The sequence below is a fragment of the Tasmannia lanceolata genome, unplaced genomic scaffold (assembly GCF_043159265.1).
Source record: "Tasmannia lanceolata isolate RefF3 unplaced genomic scaffold, GAP_Taslan_0.1 ptg000005l, whole genome shotgun sequence".
Classification (NCBI taxonomy): domain Eukaryota; kingdom Viridiplantae; phylum Streptophyta; class Magnoliopsida; order Canellales; family Winteraceae; genus Tasmannia; species Tasmannia lanceolata.
Window position 1 is genome coordinate 1,458,247 of NW_027518682.1, and position 20,380 is coordinate 1,478,626.

The 20,380-nt window shown below is 37.8% G+C and overlaps 2 protein-coding genes and 1 non-coding gene across 5 annotated transcripts; 2 read left to right on the plus strand and 1 right to left on the minus strand.

The window, feature by feature from the left end:
* The first annotated feature begins 4,388 nt into the window (after positions 1-4,388).
* LOC143876453 (F-box/LRR-repeat protein At3g26922-like) lies at positions 4,389-11,031 on the plus strand. Its single transcript, XM_077378148.1, has 4 exons — positions 4,389-4,611; positions 8,904-9,833; positions 9,934-10,083; positions 10,586-11,031. Exons 2-4 carry the CDS (start codon positions 8,934-8,936, stop codon positions 10,802-10,804), a joined length of 1,269 nt encoding a protein of 422 aa, XP_077234263.1. The 5' UTR covers positions 4,389-4,611; positions 8,904-8,933; the 3' UTR covers positions 10,805-11,031.
* On the plus strand, positions 10,363-10,449 carry LOC143878033 (small nucleolar RNA Z159/U59). Its single transcript, XR_013250862.1, has one exon. It is a non-coding gene; the product is annotated as a small nucleolar RNA Z159/U59 (small nucleolar RNA).
* A 3,918-nt stretch (positions 11,032-14,949) lies between the features above and the next one.
* Positions 14,950-18,500, minus strand: LOC143876454 (P-loop containing nucleoside triphosphate hydrolases superfamily protein). 3 transcript variants are annotated; one of them, XM_077378149.1, is made up of 4 exons: positions 18,349-18,500; positions 17,997-18,039; positions 16,679-16,758; positions 14,950-15,500 (listed from the first exon to the last, which is right to left on the minus strand). In XM_077378149.1, exons 1-4 carry the CDS (start codon positions 18,371-18,373, stop codon positions 15,097-15,099), a joined length of 552 nt encoding a protein of 183 aa, XP_077234264.1. In that variant the 5' UTR covers positions 18,374-18,500; the 3' UTR covers positions 14,950-15,096. The 3 variants fall into 3 exon arrangements, with proteins under 3 accessions (XP_077234264.1, XP_077234266.1, XP_077234265.1); XM_077378151.1 differs by having other exon boundaries at positions 16,679-16,772; positions 18,349-18,459; XM_077378150.1 differs by lacking the exon at positions 18,349-18,500 and having other exon boundaries at positions 17,936-18,030.
* Positions 18,501-20,380: the final 1,880 nt, after the last annotated feature.

The window sequence follows — 20,380 nt, forward strand, 5'->3', positions numbered from 1 at the left end:
TTGGCATAGAATTGTTTGACAAGAGTCGGGTATGAATCGCAGTGTACTCTGAGAAAATTGACCCATCCAAAGGCCACAAAAAGGGATCGAACATCATATGCGGCAAGATCTTCAAAGACGATTTTCCTACCTCGCAATATGCCCTTCCTTTCTATACGACGGACGGAGGATGCTGCCTTTACGGAGCCGACCTTGACATCCTCCTCTCCTTCGCCCATATATTCGGCTTCCTCGGAGGGAGGTGTGGGAGGGGAGGGCTCACGGACAGCCTTCCCATTCCGTTTGCGGCTGGAAGAGCCTTCGGGCACAGTGACAGTCTTCTTCGCGTTCTTCGTGCGCAGCATGATCTCTATATGGGGTTTTAGCTTAGGTTTTTAGGGGGTTGCAAATACGAAAAAGGGAACCACTTCCACTTCTTATCTGCAGAAACCAGGACAAGATACTTGAACGAAAAGAAACTTCAAACACACTATTATTCCATTCACAAAACTACGATACAGTATAACACACTTCAAACCACATTTAATTACTATTAGACACATGGAACACTATATAGATACTTGAATTTAAAAACATTTACAGACTTCAAACAAAACCACTCTTTACAGACTCCGAATCACTTCAAACCACTGTTACAGGATCCTCAGAACCACTAATACAACATTTGGAATCACATATTATAAAATTGGAATTAGTATTTACTGCAGAGAGGATCCATTCATACCATTGAAACCACTCAAAACCATTGAAACCCCAAGTGAAAGCCTTCAAAGCATTGAATGAAACCCTTTCACACCGAAAATGAAAAATGCTGAAATACCAAGTAAAATGAAACCCTTTGGAACAACAATTTCGACAGTTGGAACCACATATTAGACTGTTGGAACAGATTACTGATTAGAGGATCCAGGGAACCTTAAATTAGACAGTTGGAACCAATATTACTAGATAGAGGATCCATCGAATACTGCTTCCAACTTTCTAATATGTGGTTCCATGGATCCAACTTTCTAAGCCCTGAATGAAACCCTTTCATACCCTAACAAACCAATGCAACCATTGAAACCATAAATGAATCCTTCAAACCATTAAATCCATTAAAACCCTATATGAAACACTAAATGAAACCATAAATGCAACCATAAACCATTGAAACCTTTTCAAACCTTAAATGAAACCCTATGAACTAGAGTGAAATCCAACATGAAATATGCCGAAACCATTGAAAACCTAAATGAAACCTTTTGAAACCATTGAAACCCTAACTGAAACCCCTTAAACCATTGCAACCATTGAAACCCTAAATGAAAGAATTGAAACCCCAACTAAAACCTTAACTGAAACCATTGATAACTATTGAAATCCTAAATAAACCCTAAATTTAACCCTAAACCATTGAAATACTTTGAAACCCTAAATGAAAATAATGAAACCCTACATGAAACCCTTTCAATCCCAAAATATTGTTTCAAACCCTAAATAAAACTATTGAAACCCTAAATGAAACCCTTTGAAACCATTGAAAACCAAACCCTAAATTAACCCATTCAAACCACTGAAACCATTGAAACCTTAAATTAAAGCATTGAAAAACCCTACATGAAACCCTAAACCATGCAAACCCATTGAAACCCTAAATGAGATCATTGAAACCATTTAAAGCCCTAAATGAAACCCTTTCAAACCCAAAATCAAAGCCCAACCATTGAAAACCTAGAAACCCTATATCAAAATATTTTGTTTCTAACAATTAATGGTTCCAGCCCATTGAAACCCTAAAAATTTGAAAACCATCCAAATGAAACCCCTTGCAAATCATTTCAAAGCCTTAAAAAATACATATTAATGCAAATCCGTTTCACACACTAGTAAAGAGGCACTTAAAAGAGGTTCAGAGAGCAACATACATTGTTGGAAGTGTGTGAGATCCAACCCCTCAAGAAAAAAATGCAAAATAAACAAAACAATAGATGAAATGTTTCAAAATTACCTTCGTATAGTGGAGGAAACTGATTTTCAGCGAGAGGGGATGGTTTCCGCCGAGTGGGTCGTGCTTCCGGCGAGTAGAACGTGCTTCGGGAGGGACGTACGAGGTCGACAGAGAGAGAGTTTGTTTCTCCGGCGAGATGAAAAGCTCGTTTGGGAAGAGAGAATGGTAGAAGTGAGAAAACGGTGAAAAATAATGTGTTAAAAGTAAAAAACTAAAGAGGGGTATTTTCGTCAAATTCACTGTCTAACCGTACCTGACAGCCCCTCTTTTACAATTTCTCCAACTCTACCCTTACTTGACAATTTAACCAAAACTTTGCATTTTTCTAACAATTTTTCCTTAATTCAATAAGGTGGCTGTACTCACATGCAACAATTGTTCCGCAAAATGCCTTCTGCGATGGTCCCTAGCAAATCCCATTATATCTATTATTAAATAGCTAAATGGGGATTTTACTGACATGGACGATAAATCATCCATCTAGCTTATATTGAGGGATTTAAACTCACAGGTAGGGCTGCAACTTGGGTCGGTTTTTACTCGACCCGCATTGACCCGACCCGAAAATAGCTTGGGTTGGGTTCATGTTTCTCGGATTTCGGGTCGAGCCGGGTCTACGATCCAAAAGCCCGCATGAATCTTGGGTCGAGCCGGGCTTGAAGGGGCCCGACCCGAGTTACTTAAGTTATAGTATGTATTTTTTTTTCCTAAGACTTTGTTACTTTAAAAGTTAATACTTAAAAGTAAAACTCACGCACGCACGCAATCACAGGGACTCTTACCATCTTCTGTTCATTTCCCCCTTTTAGCTCTAGGGTTTCAAGTTTCAACTAAATAATTAATGCACTAAATAGTTTGTCGTTTATCTCACATGAGTATAATCATTTTCATTTGGTAATGCATCAATTTATTCTCTTTGGACTAGTTATTAGTTAATGCACTAAAGAGTTTGCCATGCTTGAGTTTTTCTACTTCAATGAGTTGAGTTGCCTTGCCAAACAAGAGTTTTCCTCAAAAAAATACGTCAACCTAAAAAAACCCGACCCGAGATATTTCTCAGGTAGGGTTGGGTTCTTCAAAACCCAACCCGCCCGACCCGAGTTGCAGCCCTACTCACAGGCGCCCTTGCTGATTTGAGCTTAAAGGGTGCTCCCACAGTGCATTTATTACTCTTTCACTTGCATTCATTACTCTTTCACTTTTATCTGCTATTAATGCACTTTGATGTGAGCGCCCTTTCATCTCAAATATGAAAGCTCGCCTGTGAGTTTAGCAGCCCTCTTATAAAAATAGATACAAAAAAGTGAAAAACAACTTCAGAACTATTCTATTTATTATCCTTTAAAACCGGTGGCAAGTAGAATTCTTCTTAAAGGGTGTTTCAATCCTTCCTAATTTTAGGTCCCCTTCTCTAAATGTTGTAATTGTTTCCGATGCGTTGGGAACTATTTATGAAAGATTGTAACCTTCTTATTTACTATTAATATATCTGGTCGGGGTCCGCCTAACCCCAGCTTACCTACCAAAAAAAAAAAAAGTAGAATACTTCGGGGCAACATATGTCCCTAAAATCTCTCAGTATCCAACCTGGCCACGGGTAAAACTTTTCATTTTTGCACTCGGAGCAAAATATAGGAGTGGGATAACATTTCACTGTAACAATGGGGTACAACATTCTATATATGCATGTAAATCTAGACCATCAAAAGCGAATGACCATGGCAACGATTTGTGGATACATACATAAAGTTTTGATATATAATACATGTACACTTATAATGAGTAAAATTTTAAAATAATCCCAATGGGATATATAAAAAAATAGAGTAGTATTTGTGTAATTAGGTCTTCAGTTGGTGAATCCTAGTATTCAAGCACAACACTTAGGGCTATACTTATAGGCATAATTGTGCCCACTAAAGAGCGTGTGACACAAAACCCATTATAATAGTAATCAAGGTTTTAAACTTCAACCGAAATTTCGGATTTCAGTCAACACCAAAACCGAGACGTTCCGAAACCGAAATTTCCGAAACGTACCAAATTTTGGTTGAAATTTCAATAATATATCATTATTTTATTCCTTTACGGAATTTCAACCGAAATTATCGAAATTTCAGTAATTTCACCCAAAATTTCGGGAGAAAAATCCGTCGTTTCGATTTTATCTACCGAATTTCGATTGAAATTTTGGGATTTCGGCTAAAATTTCGGTGAATCCCGAAATTATAGCCGAAACCGAAATTTAAAACCTTGATAGTAACAAGCGTCGCTTTTTACCATGTCACGTGGACGGTCTCCCCTGCCATAGTGTAACACCCAGATTTTCCTGTATTTTGTAATTAATCTAATAAATCGTTTGTGGGTCCCTTTTTCGCAATCAATTCCTTTCCAAAAAGGCAAAATACTCAGCGAAAAAATCGCTACATTTTCTTTATATGCGGATTTTTCGCCCCTTTCATGTTTCCCCTTGCGAATAAAATGTCCAGACTCCTCTCCTTTCTTGCATGAAACCCTAAAACCATCTTTTTTTTTTCTTTTTTTTCCTTTTTTCTTTTGGGCGTGTTTCACAGGATCGTACAAGAGAAAAGCCTAACTCTACATAGAAGATTGTTGTCCAGGTATTTTTTTTCCCTGTTTTTTCTTGTGGCATCATGCTAATCTTTTTATATTCAACTTTAGATTGTTAAAGTGTTATAGGAGAGACTGGGATGGTAAAAGCTAAGCAAGGAAAGCTGTGCAGACTGCCGTCCCTTTTTTCGCAATAGATACCTTTCCAAAAAGGCAAAATACTTGGCAACAAAATCGTTACGCTTCTTTTATATGCGGATTTTTGCCCCTTTCATTTTCCCCCTTAAAATGAAATGTCGAGACCCATCTCCTTTCTCGTCTGAAACCCTAAAGCCATCGTTTTTTTTTTCTTTGTTTCTTTTGGACTGTCTTTCACAAAGATCGGACAAGAGAATAGCCTAACTCTACATAGAAGATTGATGTGTAGGTATTTTTCCTGTATTTCCATATTGCATGACACTGATCTTTTTATATTCAATTATTAGATGGATTAAAGTGTTATAGGAGAGACCGGGATGGTAAAAGCTAAGCACAGGAAAGCTGTGCATATAATAATTGATTTGCCGTCACTTTTTCCGGAATCGATTCCTTTCCAAGAAGGCAAAATACTTAGCAACAAAATCTTTGCGTTTCCTTTCTATGCAAATTTCTTGCCCCTTTCATGTTTCTCCTTGCGAATGAAATGTCCAGACCCCTCTCCTTTCTAGCGTGAAACCCTAAAACCATCGTTTTATTTTTTTTATTTTTCTTTTGGACCGTCTTTCACAAAGATCGAACAAGTGAAAAACCTAACTCTACATAAAAGATTGTTGTGAAGGTATTTTTTTTCCTGTTGCATCACTCTTATCTTTTTATATTCTTTTTTTAGATTGATTAAAGTATTATAGGAGAGACTGGGATGGTAAAAAACTAAGCACAGGAAAGCTGTGCAGATAATAATTTGTTTGCCGTCTCTTTTCCGCAATTGATCCCTTTCCAAAAAGGCAAAATACTCAGCAACAAAATCGTTGCGTTTCCTTTATATGAGGATTTTTTGCCCCTTTCATGTTTCCCGTTGCGAATGAAATGTTCATGACCTCTCTCCTTTCTTGCATGAAACCCTAAAACCATCGTTTTCTTTTTTTTCCAAAAATAGAAGATTGTTTTGCAGGCATTTTTTCCCAATCTTTTCATGTTGCATCACACTGATCTTTTTATATTTAATTTTTAGATTGATTAAAGTGTTATAGGAGAGACTGGGATGGTAAAGTTAAGCATAGGAAAGCTGTGCAGATAATAATTTGTTCGTCATCCCTTTTTCCACAATCGATCCCTTTCCAAAAAGGCAAAATACTAAGCAACAAAATCGCTACGTTTCCTTTATGTGTGGATTTTTTGCCCCTTTCATGTTTCCCCTTGTGAATGAAATGTCGAGACCCCTCTCCTTTCTTGTGTGAAACCCTAAAACCATAATTTTTTTGGACCACCTTTCACAAAGATCGAACAAGAGAAAAGCCTAACTCAACATAGAAGATTGTTGTGTAGGTTTTTTTTTTCTATTTTTTCATATTGCATCATGCTGATCTTTTTATATTCAATTTTTAGATTGATTAAAGTATTATAGGAGAGACTGGGATGGTAAAAGTTAAGCACAAGAAAGTTGTAAACACTGTTTAATATATTTTTTGTTAGAGATTTTCAAAACGATATTGGAAAATTAAATGAATTTTCATGAGTTATTTTTAAAATAGAAAATCAAATTTCAAACAGGACCGGTCGTTCTCGGTCGACCGCGGATTGGTTACTAGAAATGTAAACAATTTCCAGAAAGGTATGGCCGGTCAACCACGGTTCTTTGGAGCGAAAAAAATAAAAAGTCCAGAAGCCTATCGGCGGGCGACAACGGTAGCCCGGTCGACCGCTGCTGTTCGAAAATCTATCCGTTGGGGCGAAATAGACATATGATTTTTCACCTCCGTTTTCAAACCATTTCGTGTCCTTTTGCTTCCCAACAATCATTGATGATTTTTAAACACAAGGGACACTTTGTGGATGATCTAAAATGTTTCAATCGCAAAGAGTTGCGATCAAACGGTCATTATTCAAACCAATCCAAGGGATGTCTTGAAGGGATGTTTCTCTCAATGAAAAGACATCAATTGATCTATAAAAAGATCAAAAATCTGTCTTTTCGAAGACAGTTAGTGCTGGATCTTTATCTCTCTTGCAATCTCCTACTCTCTTATTTTTTGAAGTTGACATTTCATAAATCAGTGCACTAAATACTGTTTTCTGTAGAAACAGTTTTAGTGATTTCTCTAAGGCTTGAAGTTCTTAAAAAGGCATTTTGGGTTTGATTCCGCTTATGCAAAACGTCATCAAACATTGGTAGGATCTTCCTACAAGGCTTCATTGTATCTTGGAGGCAATTCACGAATCCCCTTTGCACACAACTGGTGGGGGTGAAATTTGTCTTAAGGAAAGCGATTACGTGCCTTGAAACAACTCTACAGAATTCTATCTTCACCACATACCCACCAACATTTTTAGTATTTTTTGATATTTTATTCTACAGAAATGATTTTAGCACCACTCTTTCGATATGTAGCGACAGCTTCTTGTCTTTTAGTTTTTTATTGGTGTTGTCAGAGCTTTTGCGAGTAACCTTTTGACAGCCTTTTAAGCACTAAAAGACAAGAAGCTTTCACTATGTTTCAAAAGTGCGGAGTGCTAAAATCATTTCCCTTTATTTTGTTGCTGTCCCTTTTTCTAGTTGTTCTATTGATTCATTCTACTTTCATGATTTATTTAAATCCAAGACTGTAATTACAGAATTAATATCTGTGATTTACCTGAAAGATTGGCATTGGTTATTGTCAAAATATCTAATATTCTACTCTTACCGGATGACCAACATTAAATTGAGAAGAAATAAATTTTCAGTGGATTTTGAATGGATAGTTCAGATTATAATTCAACATTTTCCAACCTAAGAAATCCTTATTATAATTATATGATAAGAAAGTGGATAGGATACCAGATAATTAGATCAACGAAGTACAAGAAATCTAAATAAAGACCAACTTTTTTGGCATCCATAGAGGCCCTAAGAGTCTTTAGTTGCTTCTATTTTCTAAAAAACCTACCAAATTTTCAGGACATGGGACCTCAGAATTTTTGAAAGGAAATTAGTCCCTTACATCTCTCTACTAAGACAGGAACATTGTCTTTATCATGCTTGGTAGTATAACGTACTAATCATATGGAATTAGTCCTTTGACAATTGGAAATTGAAATAGAATAGTATAAAACGACATCCTCATGCAATTGAGAAGAAATATTAGCATAAAATTGCGTTGATTTAAAAATTTGCTTTAGTTATATAAACACTGTGAAATTCCAACATAGCCTGAATATGCTATTTCTTCTAAATTATATGGAATAACAACCCAATGGTGATAATATACATGTTCTTCAATATTTGGTAACCACTGCAACTACATGGGCAAACATGTCTAGATGAGGAAACAATTAACATCATTTACTTTTTTGGTCTCTCTGTGCATTGGGTCCTTACCAGTTATTTATGGTAACTAATGCATGACTTTTTGAATCATCTATCTCTCGTAATTTTAGTTCAATAACACTTGTCTAATTTAAAATAGATAGTACACTATCTCTCCCTCATGTCTAACCATCTCTCCCTCTCCCACTCGAACCCCAACTCCCTCAATTTTGTCTCTTTCCTTCCCTCTCATTGCAACTACAAAACACTACGATTTCTCTAATTTTCTCAAACCTTTCCCTTACCACTTTCCATTCTGTTTCCAGGATACCCTCATGGGCTTCCTGTTCATAAAATACCTACATCTAGCTCTTGCTTGAATAGGATCAGAGTGCTTCTTAGGTCTGGCTATGAAGTCCAACCTTGTTTTCTGTAGCAACTGTTCAAGTTTCAATTTGAAGTTGCTGATCCAATCAATATAAAAAGGCACTGTTGATCATGTAAACCATCATGGAAAATCAGCCACCATGCGTCTTGATATTAATTGTAACTTTTTTGTTCGTGTCTGGGATTCTACTTTACGACCTTAAGGTTCTTATTGCATAATGTATGTCATTTCTTTTCCCTGTTTTTAGGGATATTTCATGCACTCCATGCTCTATCCTCTCATGCCCTTTCAAGTGGCTCTCAGCTCTTATTTCGCGAGTGGCCCACAATGTTCCATTTAATTTTTCATGGTTTCCAAACTTGCACTTTTAATGTTTTGATTCATGGGACTACATGAATTGCTTTGGCTAATTATAATTTCTATGACTGGTATGGATGTATCAAAGTGTTCATCTAATGTGTCCACTACAGGTGAAGGGAAAAAAACAAGGGAAAGAGAGAATGAAGGCCGCTGGAGTTGAAAAAGATCTCATGAGCCTAGATGAGCCTCTGTTGTCCTCGATCCTTTCTCTTTTGCCACTCGAAGAAGCAGTAAGAACCTCCAGTTTATCTAAGAAATGGAAGAACATGTGGAAGTCCATGCCCTTTCTAGACATCAATCAATCGGTTATACTAGCACTACATCAATTTGATGAAGATGAGGAAGCAATTAACAAATGGGTGTCATTCATTGATAATATTATTGCGTCTCACTACGGGCCAATTCAGAGTTGCACTTTAGACATTTGGAGTCCGGAGATTAGCTCGGACGTCGTCTACAGTTGGATCCATGGCTTGATAGACAAGCAAATAGGGGAATTTATAATACAGTGGGATGATACAGACCATGAGTTGTTTTCAATTATTTTAAATTGCCCTACCATAAAGACTTTAGAATTGATTGGTGGTGTCTTTAGACTTGCTCCTAACATGTTTATGGGATGTAAGAACTTGAGGACCCTCATCTTGCAAGATACCGGCATTGAAGATGTTGCAATCCAACATCTACTTTCTCAATGCACATCATTAGAGAGCTTGACCATAAATTGGTGTGAGCCTCTGGAGTCATCTCTGCACATCATTTCACGCTTCCTGAAGGACTTGAAGATCAGCCACCTTACTGCTTTTAGCGGTAAGAACATTCACATTGACACACCCCGTCTCAAAAGCTTGACACTGGAGGATTCAAATTTTCTTTGCGAAGTTGATGTTCATGCCCCGGAGCTTGAGACAGTATGCTGTTACTCTAGTGAACTTATGAATAATCGATATATTCGCAAAGTAGAAGTTCAAAGGTTAAGAGATGTTTTAAGTGGCACAGCACATGTTACGGATCTTCAACTTGGTGGTCGTACAGCTATGGTAGATAAACTTCATTCAAATTAATGATCTATTTGTATTACTGATCGTGATTAGATAAAATCAAGTCATAGATAAACTTATTTTCCTCTTTGGATTGAAGTGGTTGGATGTAGGTTGCATGGAGATTTTGAATTTTTCCAAGCTAAAGAAGCTGTTAATTCAAGTGGACTTGAGCGACAATAGAACCGTCACGTTCTTTTCAAGCCTGCTTAAAAGCTCCTCGTTCTTGGAGGAATTACAAGTAATCTCGGTTAGTATATTCTCTAACTTACAAACCTAAGCTCTTTCACATCTGTACCTGAATTGGAATCTTTAATGACCCAAATTGCAATGTGGGTGTAAATCCATACTGCTGTCGCACTAATCTATGCCCTCTTGCATTGACATTGGCAGTACTCCATTTGAAACTTCACTAATTGGTTGCTAATAGCATTTTTTGAAAAACTTAATAACCAATATATAAATATAAAGAGAAGGTGTCAGTATCAAAATAAAAGATCCACATATGATCTCCACTATTACAGTCAAATCTTCTGAGGATGATTAAAATAAAACTTTCGTTCTTCTGAGGAGTAATCCATGTGGAAAAGTTTATGGAGACCTGAACTGAAGAGTCTTAAAAGATCTGTGGTGTCCTTTCCCAAAAAAAAATAGTACAATCAAATCTAGTTATTTTACCAAAAACTAAAATAAAAAAAGAGTAATCACGTGGATACTGAAATATTCTATCATTTTATTGAAAACAAATGCAGATTGACACTCGTGACTACTACATAGAGGATGATGCTTCCAATAGAAGGGATGAAATATTGGATTGCAATTACTGGGAACAACAAGAAGGTTTGGATTGCGTGGAACAAAGCCTAAATAGTGTAGTAATAAAAGGGTTCAAGGGAGATGATTATGACAAAGGTTTTGAGATGTTTCTTAGGAAAAAGGCAAAGGTGCTCAAGCACATGATCATCAGCTAATCATAGATGCCTTCTAAAGGAAGAGTGGCACAGTAAGTAAATTTCTAAAGAGAGCATCTGATGATGCAAACTGCAAAGGTATCAGTTCTAGAGACATATCGAATGCATAAATCTGGTTATGATTTTTCTGTACTTTTTTAATTACATTTGAAGACCTTATTGGAGAATGCATAAATCTGCTTATGATTTTCTTTACTTTTTTAATAACATTTGAAGAACTTGCTGGATTCAGATTCTCATATATAATTTATTTTATGTTCCTTGTTTAATATCTTCGTTGTTGCATGTATTTTCCTGGTATATTCTAACATAAGAATCTCTCTCTCTCTCTCTCTCTCTCGGGTTTTGCCAAGAGGAATAAATTGTTAATTTCTGTAAGCCTTAATCTTACGGATGAACATATTTGTTTAGCATGGGACAAGAACCATGTGGGTCGACTCATGGTCCACAAAATCAACAGCCTCAACCACACATGTTCTTACGTGGGACCCAATTGTTATGACTGATCCAACGATGGTTGCCTGCATGATCTAACCTTTTTTTTATGGTTAAGTTGGGGTTTGGCAGGACAATACTAGTGGATTATAGAGAAAAAAGATATTACATTCTAGAGTATTGCACTCCCAAGGAGTCAGTTAGTACAACAATGTCATGGAGAGTAGAGGGGAGCATCTGGGTGGGCAGGTTCTCTCCTTTGCATGGGCAGTTCACTTTAGAGAAGCAGCCCTATTTGCCTCTCGACAAGTGTGAAATTGTCCCTGAGGAGAAGTGGGGTAGAATCTGGGTTATCTTGGCAAAGGTTGGTTTCTTCCTCCTGGTGCATTTGATGATTCTTTTAGGGGAGTGATAAATCGACTCCCAAATATCTTAAATCGACTCCCCATGTGTCTTTCTGTCTCCACTTTCTCTCTCTAACCCAGAGGAGAGAGAAAGACACATGGGAGTCGATTTAAGATATTTGGGAGTCGATTTATCCCTGCCCTTCTTTTACCCATGTTTACTGCAGTCAATGAGTCCACCTCAACCCAAATCTTGTTTACCTGTTTCTCGAGCTCCAAGAGAAGGCCTTGGAGGATGGCTTCAAGCTCTAGCTCATGGATGGGCAAGGGGGGATATTGATAGAGAAGGAGCCTAGGATTTTGCTATGTAGGCTCGATCCATAGATGATAGATGTGGCTTCAAATGCAATTAGGATGGCTGTTGCTGATTGCCCTTGCCCCTTAAAGGTGCTCCTGATCCACTCTTCTTCCTCCGGAAGGGTTTTTCTGTTTTCTTCTGTAAGTGAAGTGCCACATGATTGAGTGGCATACCCAGGAAGAATATGAGCAGGAGAAAAATAACTGGTAGTGTATTCTTGGTCGGAGTTGCATAGAGAACATCGAGTTTCCCGAGTGAAGGCCAAGAAGGTGGGACTCTTTGGATTGAATTTAGAGCCCCAGATGGAATATTGAAGGAAGCAGATCTACTGGTCTGGAATGAGTTCAGGACAGTATTGACTAACTCGATCCTTCCTGCTCTTGAGAGGAAACGATTAGCCCATGATGCAATTCTGTTTCTTATTTTGCCGAGAAGGGACTGGCAGTCTCTTGCTGATAACAGAGAAGTTATTAGGAGAAGACCAAGGTTCTTGATGGGAAATTTCCCTTCTTGGGTGTTTACGAAGGAGTTGATGGTATCCTTGTGAGTTTTGTCTTCTCCCACATAGAACACCTTCACTTTTGGTCCTGTTAGCTCTAGGACCAGAGCATTTTTTGAGAACCTGTTCATGCATTTATCGTTTGCACGAATCCTAAACATCCTAGAATTTGTGTTTAAGCAGCTCATCTTTTTTTTTTTTTCATGACGAACATGTGACATGTCCTTGTCATTTAATAACATGACAAAAATAACCTTAATTTGGTAAAATGGCAACATCGGACTGAATGCTTTGGACAATCCCAAAACAAGTGGTTCCTGCGTCATCTTCCTTTTTACAAAGCCAAATCAATTGTAGTACTTTTTTGGGTATCATACTGAGGCCATGTTTGGGTTGCAGGAATTTTCTGAACAAGTATGGAAAAGAAACTTTTCTGAATGACTTCGATACAGTCGTTCTCTTTTTTGCAAGGTGTAGTTTGTAAGCTATCTATAGGACAGATGAGATGATGTAGTAACTGTGATTTCTTACTTATTTTGATCTCTAAGATATAGCCTATGATAGAACACCGTTCTAATAAAGAAGAATATTGATAGATTGAGAGGAAAAGAGAGAAGAAAGTGAGCTAATTCGAGGAAACTCAGGCCTCCAATGAGTTAATTCGAGGAAACTCGACCTCCAACGTGCCAAGCACTAAACGTGATTTTATTTCTTGCTTAAAAAGCCATACGGCATCTACATCTTATAGAAAATAAGGATAGCAAAATAGAAAATATAGATTAGCAGAATAGGAAATAGGAAAATAGAAATATAGTGCAATATGGAAATCTAGCTTAATTAAAATCTTCTAAAAAAAGGAAAGTGATCCTAACAGCCTATTAAATAAATAGGGGTGTAATTTGGGTTGGGTCAGGTTGAGCTTTTGTTGAAAATGAATGACCCAATTTTATGGTAAAAGCTGAACTAAAATTCCCAAAAATCAACCCGAGTTGCTGGCCCACCTCAATCCCTCTAGGGCTTTGCCAAGAGGGATTAATTGTTGATTTTGCACTCCTAAGTCTTAGGGGCTGTTTGGATACGTGGATTTTAGAATCCTGGATTTCTTCAAAGCCGTCGTTTTTTACTCATTTTTGACTTCTCACCCTTCTTTCCGTCAGCAAGAGAGTAGCAGATTTTCCCATATTTCCAGGTTTTAGAAATCTTAGGATAGAGGAGAGATTTTTAAAACCTAAATTTCTCACTTAAATCCAAGAAACGCTGTCAGGACAGCATACAACAGTGAGCTCCAAATATACGCTATTGGGATGGGATGGCTCCTACAAGCTCCCCCCCCCCCCCCCCCCTAAGAACCGCACGCCAATGTTCGGATCACATGTGTTTCACAGCCTTGATGCTCAGTTCTGTTCTCCCGCACACCCGCTCTTGCAAGGCTAGCCTTGGGGGAGGTGCTTTTTCGGTCTTGACCACACACATCCTTAAATGGGACCCAAAAGTTTGGAGTGATCCAACGGGGATTGCCTGCGTGATCTAAGTCATTAAAGACTCGTAATATCATTTTGGCAAGATGGATGCCAATAAGACCTCTTTAGGGGTATCCTATCATCTTTGCATTTGTGCTCAAACAACATATCTTTTTTCATGACAAAAATAACCTTAATTTGGTAATGTCTCCAAGGTTGCATTTCGGGACAATCCGGAAACAAGCGGATCTTGCTGTCATTTTCCTTTTTACAGTGACCAAATCAACTGTTTGGATTGCAAGAAAAACGTTTCAAACGGAAAAGTTTTTCTTGGGAATTTTATTTTCTTCCTACAATTTAGAGGGAAATGATATGATTATGATTAATTTAGGGAAATGATAAATGCGCCCTTTTCATCACTTGGGACACCCAACTGCAGTGTACGTGGCAATCAAATCCGTTGGATCTTTTGACGTGAAGTACATCAACCCCTATGCAGTCATTGATAAACTGCTGCTGGGTGTCCCTAGAGATGAAAAGGGCGCATTTATCATTTCCCTTAATTTAGAGAGATATAGGGGAAATGATATATTCATCCTTTCTTTTACTTGGGACAGCCCCCTTTAGTGTAAAAGAATAGTCCTAAATACAGTCCCAAGTAAATAAAAAGGGCAAATATATCACTTCCCATCATTCCTCTTGTAAATAAAAGGTTGAATAGGGTTGGTTTTAGTTACCTTCTTGTGGCTAAGAATAGTAAGAAAATTTAGAAAGATTTTTTGCCTGCTATTCCAGCATGATCTTATAGCCCTTTGATCCATCAAGTCTTGTTTAGTGTTAGAAAAGCTTAACTCTTGAATTTTGCAGTCTTTTATCTTACATGACATATGTTAGTTGCCTCATGATGTACCATGCGATCTACGATCTTGATTTCACATACATGTCTCCTTGTGAGACCCAAAAAATGGTTATTACCATTGATCGTGAAAGTGACTTTCTACCCAATGCCAGTTGGACGATCCTAACCATCTGCAGTGGTGGATGGACAGTCAAGATAATTGGGTTTTTGCCTTTAATTTGTAATGATACAACTTCAATTTATTATTTCAGACAAGGCCAAAGTAATTGTCTTTTCTTGCTAATTATGACATCTAATACAATGGAGAAAAATCAATTGCAAGTTATGCTCAACTTGATCAGAAAATCTGAGCTTGTATTCTAGCTACAATTGTCTGAGGACTGAGAGTGGCATCAACTGTAATTATCCCTTCTGCATCATCAATCTGAAGCAAGTCTAACTGAGACTGCAAAAGGGTGGCAGCCATGAAATGGTTCCCTTCCTCTGCCCTTCTCTTAAGCCGAGCGGCAATCACTTCCATCGGAGCCTTCAGGCAAACAAATTTCAACCCACAAGTGTGGCTCCCTGGCTCATAATTTGGGTCTGCTGCTCTGAGAATCTCTCTGTATTTCTTTTGCAGAGCTGAACAGCCCATAATTACACCTTTCCCACTACCCATATTTTCTCTGATAGTGTCACGTAGCGTTTCGAGCCATGGAATCCGGTCTTCTTCTGATAGGGGAAATCCTTTGCTCATCTTCACTGTATTATGCAAAATGAAAAAGGTTCCCAGAAGTCATTATATACTGACAACAATCTTTGATGGTTTCAGTACATGAATATAATGAAATGATTACCAAGAGAAGAGAACAGGTTGTTTGTGTTACACATTCTATGTAGCTATGCTCATATGATTATTCAGCCCATGACAGAGATTTCTGTTGAAATTTGAGTTTAACTTGAATTTGCCAAACTTATTAATTTGGATTTGGATATAGTCAATTTCATCGGGGGTCAAATTTGAAAAATTAAGGAAGTTCAAGGCAAGGAAAATTTGAAATGGAGAATACATGGCTGTTGAAGTGCTTGGGTTGTTCAATGGTGCATGCTTGAATGCTTCATGGTGATGAATGTTAGAGGTTTCTAGATTGTGTATTTAATGTAACCACATATAATTAGCTAATTTTTTGATATCTTCCAATCTAAGACACGAAGGAGGATCAAGAACCACATCACTCAGAATGATGAACCAAGTTTGTTAAGAATCTCTACCAAGTCATGGAAATTATTTTCATGCCTTCTGTAAATAGGGGAATCACCGTAAGTTACTGCTGCTTTATGAATGTGAACGTGATAAAAGAACAGTATGAGCAGACTAGGGGATTCAAAGCAGGACAAAACATGGCAGTCAATGGAATGTGAAGGTGGTCAACAGAACCGGGTGACACCCTAACAACTCATTGTTCTGATGTTTTCCACTTGTTCCTTGTACAAATATGAAAATTTCATCCAATTTAAGTCAGTTATACAGCAGTTAACATATATCCCACTCAGGACCAGCACTACCTACGTTGGTACACCCTGGACCTGATCAGTTTCAAGTGCTGGTCACTGTGTCAGACCACCATTAAATTTTAAATATAACTGCCCATAAAAGTATATTCGTAGATTTTGATATTTGAAACCCAGTAATTTGAAAACAATGCTAACAACTTACTGATGAACTAGGGACTCAAGACAAGTTAACCTTGTTTGGTTACTCCTATAACTACACACAAAATCCAGTTATATACAAATTCAACTGAGTCAGTGATGAATTTGGACTGCTCTTTTACAAAGTTGGAAATTTTTTCATTGACTGAGGTCTGACCATAAATAGTATGAGCATGATTCATTGTATAATATGATTAAAACTCAAGCAGACGTGGGTTCCTACATACCTTTATTTGCTTGTGGGTGGAAATCGTCAGCATCAAGAAACCTGCAATCCATCACTTTTGCAAGCATCTCACCTATTGTCCTGTTAATGCGATACTGAACTTCTGAGTTATCTACTACTAATTATGTGATAGAAACAAATAATTACAGAATATTTAGAAGATATTAAAGTTAGATCTTTTTTGAGATAGGGGCCATAAAATTTTTAAAAAGTATGAAAACATATGGATGTCGTTGCAGGTGTAAACTTATCTTTGAAATTAGGACCCAAGTGCCTGGATTTGATTATAGTTTATCTAGTATGGTATCACACTAAAAAACAAATGATATATAACAAGAAAACATAAATAGGAAACTAATCATTCTTCTGATCATCATTAAGACATGCAGAGGATACAAAGAAACCAGCAATCATTCCGTAAGTATGCAAAACATTGACGATTTGACACTAGTTGGTCAAAACAACTGAGTAGCAAATGCATGATTTCTACACAAGTCAGTAATATTGGAAAGTGAAGGAGATATTCTCCACTTAAGCTACCATTTATGATTTTTATATTAGATATACAGTGCCTTTTGACCATTTTAAAACATTCGGTCCATTAAGATTCTGTGTTTTGAAATCCAGACGACATGAGCTTGTGCAATAATAAGAAATGTAGAGTATTCATTCTAAACCTTTTTTTAGAAGTTGATCAATAGTAAAAAAAATGCAATGAATCTAGACATAATATAATGAATCTCCACAATGATCAGTTATCATGATATTGTAATAATGAAGAATTAACAAAGAGTCTGCTTGCAACTGCTTTGTATAAGAATTTCAAGTGGGTAAACGGAATTGGATGCAATTTAAATCTATGCTTGTAAAGATATTTTCCTTTTTTTGGTAGGTAAGCTGAGATTGAACCCACACCCTTCAACTGAAATATGGATTTCATGGGCATAAGCCTACTTCAGTATAGTAAAATAAAGTTTAGATTGTTCAACTGAGTATTATGTTGGAAATCCGGTGGGATTGAGCCTCTAGCTCAATGGTCAAGGATTTGATCTTCAACCTGGAGGTCAGAGGTTCAATCCCAGCTTACCTACCAAAATAAAAGGTTGGAAATCCAGCTTAACAACCCATGTTGCAATTTGTTAAATGTTGGTCAAATTAAGAGTGGAAAAGTCCAAATTGGCTAATTGCTTCATTGAAACTAAAAAGGAGTTGAAAGAAAAAGATCTGATCAGACAATGTGAAGTAAGAAAAATGAGACCAACATAACCATCTCAATCTCATTACTGAAAAATTAAAGTAGCGATAGGATGAGGCCTCACGATTTCCCGGAGCCGCTTACGCCCATAATTACAATAGCTAATCCTGAAAAATCAGAATAAACAAGGCATCAAAAGAAAACACAAAAAACGAGTTGCAATAAAATTTTCAAATAAAACAGGCATCAAAATAAGAGGGTCGTTTCAAGAAATTGGAATTCGTCGCTGATCAATCCGATGCAAATTGAGAACACAAAAATGAATTGAATAGAAGTGGACAATTTGGATTGAATCTGAGAAGAACATCCAACTGCAGCATTTGTAGTTGTGCAGATAACAGAAAACACCGATTTGATAGAAAAGAACAAGTAAAAAAGATTTGTCATAAAGTAGAGATAATAAAGAGAATTCAAACCCTGAGCTTTGGGAACGGAGGCCATGGATAGAATGAAAATTTCATAGAGCAGCCTCAGCCTTCAACATCCAAGGAAGCCGGGGCAATTACTATTTAATATGCAATGGTAAGACAGCATTTTTGCCTGTAATTGACAGTTAATGACACCCTAGAGTTTGGCCAATTTCACCAACTCACTTTGTCCTATTTTGATATATTATTTGAGCTTATTTTCTGCCCCTCTAATTTAAAGGGAACACCCCATTGTGTTATGAATATACGACTTGAATGGCAGATAGCCGATTAGGCCCCTTAGAGGAAGCATTTATTGGGTCCCACCTTTGATTGATCCGCTTGTTGAGACTTGCTTCGGATCTCCTCTGGCTCCAAATTCCAAAAGGCAAAAAGCAGACCAATAATCAATGGTAGCTGATATTCCCCGCCCCGCCCCCCTTGGAGGCTATTCTCCGCCCCCACACACGCCCCGCGCCCACCGTCCCCTTCACGGCTGGCTAACGTTAAACGTTAGCCCCCTTCCCCTTCCTATCTAAATAGAAACTACATCTTATGCAACCTCTATAGATAGTAGGGTTGTGATCATCCTATGAAAATGATTTTTGGGGCACAACCTATTTACATTGTGGCCCATCAAATGAATGGTTTGGATCATCCTATGGAGTTGGTCGTAAAGCAACATTAAGGCCCGTTTACAACATAGGACGATCCAAGCCGTCCATGGTTTGGATAATCCTATGGAATTGGTCGTACAGTAACATTAAGGCCCAATCGTAGGCCCGACCGATATTTTTTCAAATTGAAGCGTACCGTCCACAACATAGGATGATCCAAGCCGTCCATGGTTTGGATCATCCTATGGTGTGATTCGTACAGTAACATTAAGGCCCAATTTAGGCCCCACCGATATTTGTTCAAATTGAAGCGTACCGTCCACAACATAGGATGATCCAAGCCATCCATGGTTTGGATCATCCTACGGTGTGGTTCGTACAGCAACATTAAGGCCCAATTTAGGCCCCACCCATATTTTTGAAAATGAAGTGTACCGTCTACACCATAGGATGATCCGAGCCGTCCATATGATGGGCCATAACGTAAATGGGTTGTGCCCCCAAAATCATTTGCATAGGATGATCACAACCCTCCAATCTATAGAGGTTTCCATAATAAGCAATTTCTCTTTATATTTGAGGACTAAGATCATCATATGGAAACGGTTTTTTGGGACACAACCTATTTACGATGTGACCTATCAAATGGACCGCTTGGATCATCCTATGGTCTGGACGGTACACTGTCATAGTGGGTTGGATTTGGGCACCAAGGAGGAGAATTTTTGGGAGTGAGAGAGAGAGAGAGAGAGAGAGAGAGAGAGAGGGTCTAAAGGTGGGTAACGTGCACTAAATGATTCGCGCGGGGGTGGGGGGTGAACACACACTACGCCATTAAAAAAAAAGAAGGAAAAAACAAGGGCAATATAACCTCCGTTTAGAGTTAGCCGTTGCCACCTAAGGTTAGCCAGCCGTGAGAGTTTGTGTGTGTGTGTGTGTGGGGTGGGGGTGGGGGGGGGGGGGGGGTTTAGTGAATATCAGCGCCCTAATCAATTCATGTAAGCTATAAGAAGAAGAAAGTAATCATTCAAAACAAGATCGTACAGAGTACTTAGGAAAATTTGTTCAGATTAGGTGAGAAATTATATGGTGTCCCAGCAGACATACTCATATTCAATCCCGTTTTCAAGGTCCATGAGCCAGTCTTGGTGCTCTCACATGCAACAGGCCATCCGCGAAATGCCTTTTGAGATGTACGCTAGCAATTCCTACTTTTTCTCCAAAGTATATATAGGTTAACATTAGTGTTCAAAGTACTGCCTTTGATATTTGATCTGATAGCATATAATTTCTCCCAAGTACATATTCTATGGAAGTTCATATACTATGTAGGTACAAAAGAAATTTTCTTCAATCTCTTTGTTGGATTCCATTGTGGTGGTCACAACCAAGGTTTTAAAGTTCGGTTTTGGAATGCGTTTCAG

Bases quoted from the DNA above. Each gene is read 5' to 3' on its own strand.
- LOC143876453 (XM_077378148.1), top strand. From the start codon at position 8,934: ATGAAGGCCGCTGGAGTTGAAAAAGATCTCATGAGCCTAGATGAGCCT. The intron at 9,834-9,933 runs GTAGATAAACTT...TTTGGATTGAAG, and splicing joins TTGGTGGTCGTACAGCTATG to TGGTTGGATGTAGGTTGCAT. The intron at 10,084-10,585 runs GTTAGTATATTC...AAACAAATGCAG, and splicing joins AGGAATTACAAGTAATCTCG to ATTGACACTCGTGACTACTA.
- LOC143876454 (XM_077378149.1), bottom strand. From the start codon at position 18,373: ATGGCCTCCGTTCCCAAAGCTCAGG. The intron at 18,040-18,348 runs GTTTGAATTCTC...CTGATTTTTCAG, and splicing joins CTCCGTTCCCAAAGCTCAGG to GATTAGCTATTGTAATTATG. The intron at 15,501-16,678 runs GTATGTAGGAAC...TGCATAATACAG, and splicing joins CCACCCACAAGCAAATAAAG to TGAAGATGAGCAAAGGATTT.